We start from the raw sequence: 11949 nt of genomic DNA on the forward strand, positions 1-11949 counted from the left end.
AATCGCCGTCTGTTCCCTCAGCCGCATTCCTCCGACACCTTTTGAAGTGAAGCTTAGCTTCACTTCAAAGGCCCCGGCTTCTTCACACCCACATGCCGCTCTCCCCGCTCCGCCCCCTCCCGCGTCTTCACACGTCTCACGGCCGGCAGGCCGGCTCGTATTTCTCCTCCCTCCCTCACCTCCCTCCCTCAGCACGGGTACAGTCGGGACCACTCTGTGCGCTTGCTTTTGGATTTCGCAGCACTTTCCCAGTTGCCTTATTAGCCACCCGGGGTGTCACCAAAGTGCCTTGATTAATGCCGTGGCAGTGGAGAGGGGTGCCCCTGCTGTCACAAAGTGAATCACATTTTTCAACTTCTCGCCCCAATAGTTCCGCTCCCCAGCCTCTCTCCTGCCCGTCACTTTCCACCCTCGTTGCACTAAAAGCGAAAGTAAGTAAAAGCGCCTCGTTTAACAAAGCCCTTTACTTCCTGACCAAGAGAATGCCCGAAAATACAGGTATTTCAATGCAGGCTAGTCATGTCTTGCTCCCAGCACACAGTGTGCTCCTAAACATACATCTCTTCTTTGCTGCTCCTAAGTGTCTATCAGCGTCTATACCCTATGTCTTTGCACCCCTCCCTCCCCTGCACACCATCCCACACGGTCCCCAACTACCCCCAAAACATTTTAACCTCAGTCTGCCACACTTCCTCTCTCTCTGAGCCTGTCTCTTCTGCTATCCCAGAACTCGCGAACAGGCTCCTCTCCCCATGAGTCTTTCCCACTGCCCTCCCTACTTGAGGCCCTCAGTTCATCTCTTCCTCTCCTCCTGCAAAACTTTCAGGTGAGTTGTATCTCCCCCTGCCATTTGCTCTGGCCCCTCCCACCTGTCCATCAACCTTCCGGTGCCCTGGTGCTGCAGTCATAGCTAACTCTTGCATCGGCTCTTGCTGGCTATCGGCTTATTGCTAAATTAGCCACCTCTTTCTTCATTCAACCCTCAATTCCGTCATGATGTGGACCTGTTTCACCCTCACACAATCTGCCCTCTCTTGCCCTCGGTGCCTTTCAGTTACTCTCAATGTCCCAGTCATTTAACTCCTTAACACATACGTAAAAATAATTGCCATTTATAACGCCAATAGCGCCAACAAATACAGACCTACGACATAAGTAAAACACATTGACCTTTACATGCACAGCCACTGAAAATGAATTTGCATTATTTCTGCAAGTGTTTTTTTTATGCCGTTAGGAAATATTTATTTATATTTACGTTTCCAGGCCGTAGTTGGGTATAAGTTCCAGGAACCGAGCAGATACTAACTTTTAGTATTAACTTTCGATAAAGTACATCTGCTGCTTTGAAGTTCTTTTTTTTTTTTTTTTTACCTGAGTCCAGTATTTTTTTTAAGCTTTCTGGTCGTGTCTCATATCCTGAAGAATACCACATTTTTCCAGTTGGTAATTTTTATTTAATGCGGTGTGATGGGAAGAATCATTTGTCTCTTTAATGAGTAAAGAGTGCCAGACCCATTTAAAGAAGTTATTGCCGAGTAGATATATCAATTGGCTGTGAGCCTACAAAAACATGACATCCACCGCATCCACCACCACCGCATCCACCACCACCACCACACCCACCACCACTACATCCACCACCACATCCACTACAACCACCACCGCATCCACTACAACCACCACCGCATCCACCGCATCCACCACATCCACCGCATCCACCACCACATCCACCACCACATCCACCATCACATCCACCACCACATCCACCATCACATCCACATCCACCATGACATCCACCGCCACATCCACCACCACATCCACCACCACCACATCCACCACCACTTCCACCGCATCCACCACCACCGCATCCACCACCACTTCCACCACCACCGCATCCACCACCACTACATCCACCACCACATCCACCACAACCACCACCCCATCCACCACCACCACCCCATCCACCACCACCACCGCATCCACCATCACCACATCCACCGCATCCACCACCACCACATCCACCACCACATCCACCACCACCTCCACCATCACCTCCACATCCACCATGACATCCACCGCCACATCCACCACCACCACATCCACCACCACCACATCCAACACCACCGCATCCACCACCACACCCACCACCACCACATCCACCACCACATCCACCCCATCCACCACCACATCCACCACCACATCCACCACCACATCCACCATCACCTCCACCACCATCACGTCCACCACCGCCACATCCACCACCACTTCCACCACCACCACCGCATCCACCACCACCACCACCGCATCCACCACCACCACCCCCACCACCACTACATCCACCACCACATCCACCACAACCACCATCCCATCCACCACCACAGCATCCACCACCACCACCGCATCCACCACCACATCCACCACCACCGCATCCACCATCACATACACCACTACCACCACATCCACCATCACCACCACCACCACCACATCCACCGCATCCACCACCACCGCATCCACCACCACACCCACCACCACTACATCCACCATCACATCCACCACATCCACCATCACCTCCACATCCACCATGACATCCACCACCACCACATCCACCACCACCACATCCACCACCACCACCACCACCCCCACTACATCCACCACCCCATCCATCACCGCATCCACCACATCCACCGCATCCACCACATCCACCGCATCCACCACATCCACCACCGCATCCACCGCATCCACCACCACATCAACCATCCCCACCACATCCACCATCACATCCACCACCACCACCACATCCACCACCACATCCACCATCACCTCCACATCCACCATGACATCCACCGCCACATCCACCACCACATCCACCACCGCCACATCCACCACCACTTCCATCCACCACATCCACCACCACATCCACCACAACCACCACCCCATCCACCAACGCATCCACCACCACCACCGCATCCACCACCACCGCATCCACCACCACCGCATCCACCACCACATCCACCACATCCACCACCACATCCACCATCACCACCACATCCACATCCACCATCACCTTCACATCCACCATGACCTCCACCACCACATCCACCACCACCACATCCAACACCACCGCATCCACCACCACCACCGCATCCACCACCACCACCACACCCACCACCACATCCACCACACCCACCACCACATCCACCACCACAACCACCACCCCATCCACCACCACCACCACATCCACCATCACCTCCACATCCACCATCACCTCCACATCCACCGCCACATCCACCACATCCACCACCATCACATCCACCACCGCCGCATCCACCACCGCCGCATCCACCACCACCACCGCATCCACCACCACCACCAACCACTACATCCACCACCACATCCATCACCCCATCCACCACCACCGCCGCATCCACCACCACATCCACCGCATCCACCACCACCGCATCCACCACCACATCCACCATCACCACCACATCCACCATCACATCCACCACCACCACCACCACCACATCCACCATCACCTCCACCACCACTACCACAACCACATCCACCATCACCTCCACCACCACTACCACCACCACATCCACCATCACCTCCACATCCACCATGACATCCACCACCACCGCACCCACCACCACTACATCTACCACCACATCCACTACAACCACCACCCCATCCACCACCACATCCACTACAACCACCACCCCATCCACCACCACATCCGCCGTATCCACCACCGCATCCACCACCACATCCGCCATCACCACCACATCCACCATCACATCCACCATCACATCCACCACCACCACCACATCCACCACCACATCCACCATCACCTCCACATCCACCATGACATCCACCACATCCACCACCACCACCACATCCACCACCGCCACATCCACCACCGCCACATCCACCACCGCCACATCCACCACCGCCACATCCACCACCGCCACATCCACCACCACCACATCCACCACCACCACATCCACCACCACCACATCCACCACCACCACATCCACCACCACCACATCCACCACCACCACATCCACCACCACCACATCCACCACCACCACATCCACCGCATCCACCACCACATCCACCACCACATCCACCACCACATCCACCACCACATCCACCACCACCACATCCACCGCCACCACCACCACATCCACCACCGCATCCACCACCGCATCCACCACCTCATCCACCACCGCATCCACCACCACCACATCCAACACCATCACTTCCACCACCACATCCACAACCACCACATCCACCACCACCACATCCACCACCACCACATCCACCACATCACCACATCCACCACATCACCACCACATCCACCACATCACCACCACATCCACCACCTCCACCACCCCCACATCCACCAACACATCCACCCCCACATCCACCACCATCACCACCACATCCACCACCACCATATCCCCCAGATCCACTCACCCTCAACACCTCACCCTCAACCCCTCACCCTCACTCACCCTCACCCTCACTCACCCTCAACCCCTCACCCTCAACCCCTCACCCTCAACCCCTCACCCCCTCACCCTCACTCACCCTCACAACACATATTGTGTTACAATAGGTGTCACATTTGCGAAAGATAAAACTATCTAGAGATGTAGCATAACGACCAGAGCTGCCATATAAGTCACGTAAATACAAAACATGTTGCATTCCAAATGCTATAGGTGTCACTCATCCATTTGCAAAACGAAAAATGTCAAACTCTTCTATTGCGAGACCTATTGCATTTTCAATGCTTGTTGTTGGAGTTATTTACCTCATTGACCTTGATGCTTCACTGTGGCGGTTACTTAAACTAGCCCGTTGTGGCATATGTAGAAGAGTGGATGTGGTGAAGGCATGGTCGCATTTTAGGCTGGATGCTCGCTTCTAATCTGAATGCGGTGTAACGATATATGTGTATAGTGGCATTTATATCGACAAATGTGTGTTGGGCGCTATAATCAATGACAGATAGTGCTCTGGTCCTGATGGCTATTCACAAATAGAAGTGGGCTACTCATTCTTTTTTTAGGGCAACAGCGTGGGTGACTGGTTATGGATTGTTGAGGCCGCAAGGCTTGTAAATATCGGGATTTGCTTTGCCTTTTTGTCCTTATATTGGAGGTGCTTACCTAAGCATTTGTGTGGTTTTACACCTGCTACTGCTCGATCTGGCCAGGAGTGGCATAGACACAGAGTTAATTTGGAGAGTGCATGGGGGCGTAATTTAAGACAGGTGCTTACTTCTAACCTGGATGCATTGTTACAGTGTGCACCCATGGGGACGCGAATATCGACACATAAGGGTCGCGCTCTGTTATCAAAGTCACTGAGTTGGTTATGCGTATAATGTAAGCTTTTGTCTGGCTTTCCCAGCATTTTTGCCCATACTTTATCACGCTTTTCTATCTATACAAGACCATAGAACTTGATTTAATGTTTGATTTCTTTACCATGACTTTACCTCTTTATATGTAATAGGTTTCATGCATGCAGGTGTTATATCTGTGAAAACTTCTGTCTCCAGCATAAAATACTGGTTTACCTATGAGCGATTATACTTTATGACGTACACAGATGAAATTATAAGGTACATACGTGTTGAGATTTTTCATCCAAATTTAACCCCTTAACATACCCCTCCGCTATATCGACTGAGGCTTACCCTATCTTTTCGTTTTGTCTGGTATTATGCGCCTTCTTATCCTTACTTCTATACGTATACTTGGTCTGTATTAATATGTTAAAGTGCTAGTTTGCTTTTAACATGGATATATGAAGGTGTCCTTAAGCCCATAATGTCATATTGATCATTATGTCAACACACAGATATGTGCAAGTCTAGTATGTAACCTCTCCTATAACATACATGTGGTTTTGGTTTATGTGTTTTGTTACGTTTGAGACATGTGCTATTTCTGGAACGTAAATATTTTTTTTTAATTCTTTTATGTTCCATTGTTTTGATTTGTCTGTTTGTGTATTGTTTTCCCTATAGGGAATGAAACGCGTTTGAGGAGCGTTGTTTGCTATTTGATCTTGGGAAAAAAACATCGGAAATAAAGGATTTTTTTTATACTACAGTCTACTGGACTTCATTGCCTGACGCACCCCCATTTGCATTTATCTATCTAGATCTGTAACACAGAGGAGTCCTGCAATGGCAGGGGAGTATTGCGCAGGACGAGGATTTATTGGAACTAGCGTGAGGTGCAGACCTAGGAGTTCGCCATTTGGATTGTGGATGTAAATGTACACGGAAATATGTATGATTTAATTGTTGTGAAGCATAATCTTGATGAAATGCAATGATGTGCTGAATGTAAACATATGGATTCCACTGTACATTCCTAATTTTTGTCAAAGTTTTTGAATTGCACAGAAAATGTGTCTGAAAAGGTGGACTACGAATGGACCAGAGTCAGTCAGCAAGACACCCAAGTCGGTTTGATGATTTTTAAAGAGAGTACCAGCAAAGGAGGCGGAATTAAACTTTACTTTGGGTTCAAAGTTTATTGTACTATCCTCTTCAAGTACCTCAGGCCTTGGTGCACTTAAAGGAAGCTAACAAGTCTAGAAGGGGCGAAACGAAAGTCATGCAAGCATCTAACAATTCCCCTCCCCCAAAGTCTTGTTTATACAATTTCCTACTGCTCATTGCTTACCTTTAAATCTAGGTCTCCTATAATTAATAAGCGGTTCCTTCCGAAAACTGCTCCTGCAAATGTTATACTTGGGCACATAGTTTTGCCCTTTTTGCACACAAGCTCCTACTTGTACACCCAATGGTGCCTCATGCAAATGCTGCCTTATTATACCTATTTATTCTTGTAAACCTGCACCTATGTTTCGATTCTGGCAACCTAGGTTATAGCCCTCTCCACATTTATACATCCAGCTTCACTTAGGTTCTCCACCCCATATATTGTGTGATCCTCTTATATTTTGATCTCCTACTATTTTCGACACATCGGAAACTGCTAATATTACTTCGTTTAAATACTTTGTACTGTAAACTAGTAACCCTTCAATAGAATTAATAACTTCTAAAGCACTATTACCTACCCAATATTCCTTTGTATAGAAATCTTCCGTAAAGTCTTACATACTGAATTGTAAACAATATTTGCTTTGCTATGTCACTAGTCAACACATGGTTAACTCTTGCCTTGAGCGTTTAGACCCTCTTTTATATGGAGAGCTCTGGAACACAGTTGTGTGAAGTCTCTGGCTTTATAAAACAAGAAATAAACAAGTCAATACATTAAGGTAATTGCTCTTACGGCCTTAAAAGGTTACAAAAGCTCAGTAGTTAAAGATATTGGAGACAGCTCTGTATGTTGCTGACAAACCAGCCAGAACATATTAGTTAATTTTGAGATGCACACTGTTGTAAGCATCAAGTAGTGAAACATTTCCTCTGGTTTCACTATAAAACATATAGAGTCCAGTAGTATAATCTAAAAATGGGCCCAACAAGAAAGTACAAAGTACCAATGAAAAAGATATAAACAGTCAAGAATGGCCAGGGTAGACACTGCAGCCGAAGCTGCCTGGAAAAACAACACAAAATGATCTCCAAAATACCACTTCATTCAGATAGTCAGGTGGCCAGTACAAAACCTTTCTGGAAATATCTGCTTGAGTCACTGGATGATGCTGCAGTGGTGCTACAGAGAAAATGTTTTGCATGTCTTCAATCAGCACAGTGCAGGATTTTGCATCTGGACCAAGGTGTAGGAGGTGCATACCCAGCAATTTGTTGTGCTGATAAGGGAGACCACTGGTCAACACACATCAAAGCCCTGAATACCTCCTGATTTTACTAGAATGATGGAGAGAACAGCATAAATGTTGACTATGAGGCAGGACAGAGGCAAGCCCTGTCTAGCGACTTTGGGAGACATGAAATAGCCTAATTTGACATATCTTGCTGCACAATCTCAAAGCATCAAACAGTGTGAAAGTTTGTCAAACAATTTGTGCACTCACTATTAATCAAACTGGGAGTCACAGGCCATTTATAAACCATTTATCTGTGTATTTTGAGGCAATGAATCACAAACTTATTGGGTTAAATGCCTAACATTTTCTGGTTCAGTCTTGACTGTCAATCACGGAGCAGGGTCAAGACCACTTTGCATGGCTGGGTCCAAACTGAGATGGCATTGTGACCAAAAACAAAAAGTGGATGCGGCCCAAGTAATTACCAGTGGCTGAAATTAATTCAAGGGTCACATCCATTACTTTTTGTATGCTTTAGAAACATTTTTGAAATTCCCAATGCATGTGCATAAGCCCCAGCTTAAGGGAGTTCACATAATCTGGTTCATTTCGAAAAACTTGAAAGACAAACATAATACGATGTAGAGAAAAAAAATATCAAACAATGTGATGCACTACATGAAAAACAGCACAGGAGGAAATGTACATACGGTGCACTTAATGGAAGAGTGAAAGAAATAACAGGGAGGCTTTGGAGATCCCAATATAGAATCGGGTGGTGCTCTAAAATCAGCAGTCAATGGCACAAGTTCCTGGAATCCTAAGGTGCCCATGAAGGTTTATGTGCAATCAGCAATGGACTGGGCAAACACTATTAGTGGTGCCTTGGGTTCTGGCAAAGAAACTGCTGGAAGAGAGGTTTGGTGGCCAGGACTGAATACCACAGAAAGAAAAGGATGTTAAATTGTACTGTGTGCAGAGACACTGACATCAGACTCAAGGAAGAGCTGGGAATGATTGATCAAGAACAACATGTGCTTGCTGTGGAGCTATTGAGAAGATTTATCTAGATTTTATTTGTCCGGTCATATATTTGCCATAACAAAAAAGGTATGCAACAGTGGTTGCGGGCAGGGACTCAAAGTCGATTGAGGTGGGTTGTTATGAGAAGTGTTACTACTCACTTCACCACTAAACATTTTGAGGGAAATATTCCATAGGGAGGACATTCTCTCCTATTTAATCACTGACAACAGTACGCAGTTGACTTCCACTGAAATTAAAGCCGGACAAGAAAGCTGTGGCATCAAGCACACATGCCTCTTGTTGTACAATACAAAGGGGAATGACATTGTAGAACAAGTCTATTGAGTAGTTTAAGTGGCCCGTAAATGGCACCGAGGTCAGGTCAAAATCTTCAAAACGCATTTAAGGAGATGTTACAGGTGCATCGCACCGTTCTAAATTCTGTGACAGATAAGCCTCTCTTTGAGATGACTGGGGACGGTCTCATAGAATTCAGCTGCTTCCAGTATGGTTATAGAAGGACTAGTCTGTAGAAAATGGAAAAAGGTGAGAAAGGAGCAGACAGAACAGATGATTTCAGAGGGAGATCGGGTTAAGGTCAAACCAAGTCAGATTGCACCAGGTCGGTCAAAATTTCAAGGGCATTTTAGAATACGTATAGTTGGTGGCAACTTGATGAAGCTTGAAAATGGACAGAAATGGAATTTGAGGTGTCTCATTTATGGCAGACACAGATTGTCATTCGAAAGCAAGGCCAGAGAGGCGAACACGGGATAGTTCGAACAGTGATCAGAGTGGAGGGTGGTGATAACGTCTCCAGGATGAGAGTAGGTGCAGAGGTCTCAGGTGTTGGCAGTGTGCGTAATATTATGGCATTCAATACTGAAGGGTCAGTAATGAGAGGTCATGAAGGCTGCCAGGATAGTTAGAAGACTTTGTATGCGGATAAGCTGGTTGACACATTATATATTGTGTGAAGGGTGCAGTAGTTCAGCGTTAGGTGTTTTGTTAAGTATGAGTGTTTCGCTTTTTTTTCCTCGATCCTGTACCTGATGTTGCCTTTTTTTTTTTTTTTACATATATAGATGGTCTTTTTCTCTCTATGGAAACGAAGAGTGAGTGCTATGACTAACTCATAATAATGCAGCTATGTCATGTAGTTCCAAAGTGATGTATAATTAAGATCTGTACTTGTTATTATGTGAACTGAACACTGTTAGAAACAGAGTTGCCTGGCCTTGAAGGCAGGTCACTGGTTGCTCCTTCATTATGTATTTTATCTTCACCCACAACGAATTTATTACACAGAGCAAACAAATATGACGTGTAAAAATGAACGATACACAGCCTAAGAGTTAGTATTATATTTTTTTGATTCACCCATCTCTAGGTTCTTAAGTAAAAAAAAAAAAAATCAGTCTCACAAATCGGAAGACTGTCCTTGTCTAATCATAGGACACAAACCATTGAAAATCCTTATGGTTCACTTCAAGCACAACTAGACTGTAGACTGACATCTGCCTGCACAAACAAGATCTACAACAACTGGGACCTTAGACTATGCATCACCCCAGATTTACGGGAGGATCACCATTTCCGAGTTATTACTTTTCAGGCAGATCCCACCTCACGACAGGTGTAAAAACAGAAAATAGGTAGGATATGACCCTGTCGATCCCTCTGGGCGTTATAAAGGGATAGCCTTCACAGTAGTCTTCAATTTCTCTCTGATAAAGACAGTGTCTGGGATACTCTACCCAGCCGGTAAGATACCTAAGTGGTTGTATTAACCGACTGCACCACCGTGTGTAACACGAGTACCCAGATACGAATAGGAGCGGTTCCAGGTAAGTTCCGATCAATTTGAGGTTGGGCGATAGCAACACCCGTTGACGTGTGCTGTAAAAGTTAGAGGCTAAACCATATATTTAACCGGCATACAAAGTACAGTTAGAGCTTTCGTCACAGTTTGAGGCTAATAATACCCCGACCTTCTATCCTCTGTCACCCAGCCCTTGACACTCCACTTTCCAGATACTATGTGTATAACGACTATACAGCGGCACCCAATCCTTCAGCTTGTGGAAAAGCGACCTGCCTTGGGAAGAGAATCCATTCTCCCCACCTAGTGCCATTTGTGTGACTCCCATGCAGTTCAATATTGGCACTCTGCCTCCCTGGGGGTCTCTTGCCCATCTGTACAACCTCAACTGTGCCTCGTGGGACTCCGCCCCTTGGCGGTGACGTCACTGTCGGTACTCACGCTTTGTCCACCAGCTCCCGCACTTTCCACATGTTGAGCATAGCGGCTGAGGCGATCTCAGGGGGGCTCCTCGGTGGGGCTGCGTCCCAACTCCTGACTACGATCGGCCTCCTGACCTGCGCGCGCACCTCTCAGAGCCGGGCTACGGGGCGGAACGTGTGACGTTCCCCGTACGTGCGTCAATTGCGCCACGCGGCGTGCGTGCGAAGTCTTGGGAGGGGCTAAAGGACACGACGATGACGACGTACCTGTATTGCAAGTGTTGTGCTGGGAGTTGTGGTACGAAGGGAATGAATATACGCCTTGTTTTTAGTGGTACTAAGGCGTTGGTGCAGCCCTTTAAAGTAACGATGCAGAGTGGCCAACTAGGAGCCAGAAATAACGAGATGCCCTTCATCCAGCCTTAAATTGGTGGGTGAGGGGACCCAAAGCATTAGGCAGGGTTTTTCACTGTTTGACGGTATTGACGATATTTTTTTTTACGCATGTAACCCTTAGTCCTTATGTTTTCAACTGGAGCTTATGTAAAGCGCTCTGACACCTTCGGGTAAAGTTCGCGCTATATAAAATTGCACAAATAAATAAATACTGCCCAAAGTGTCTACCAGGTGTACTTCCATGGAAGGTTGTGGATCATCCTGATCGTACTCCATATCCCTAGCTGCCAAGGTTTCAGATTGCCATGTGTGACATTTTTATAATGTCAGTGTAATTATGAGTGACATTCCAACAACTATGAGTGACACTTTCTCCAGAACAAACAAGCAATGGAAACGATGGCAGCATATAAATGTTAGTAAATTACACCAATTAGAGAAACAATAAACTCTAAGAAGATGTTAAAATTGCCGTAAAACACCAGAAATGGAAGGGCACACACATAGGTA

The 11949-nt window shown here is 47.0% G+C and overlaps 1 protein-coding gene across 1 annotated transcript in view; it reads right to left on the reverse strand.

The window, feature by feature from the left end:
- The window catches only part of CLINT1 (clathrin interactor 1), a 630396-nt gene extending 619185 nt beyond the window's left edge, over positions 1 to 11211 (reverse strand). The window contains exon 1 of the mRNA XM_078653723.1: positions 11063 to 11211. Within this exon, the coding sequence (XP_078509849.1) occupies positions 11063 to 11103 (41 nt within the window). The 5' untranslated portion in view covers positions 11104 to 11211. The remainder of the gene's footprint in view (positions 1 to 11062) is intronic.
- Between the last annotated feature and the right edge of the window lie 738 nt (positions 11212 to 11949).

Source organism: Lissotriton helveticus, chromosome 7 (assembly GCF_964261635.1).
Source record: "Lissotriton helveticus chromosome 7, aLisHel1.1, whole genome shotgun sequence".
Lineage (NCBI taxonomy): Eukaryota > Metazoa > Chordata > Amphibia > Caudata > Salamandridae > Lissotriton > Lissotriton helveticus.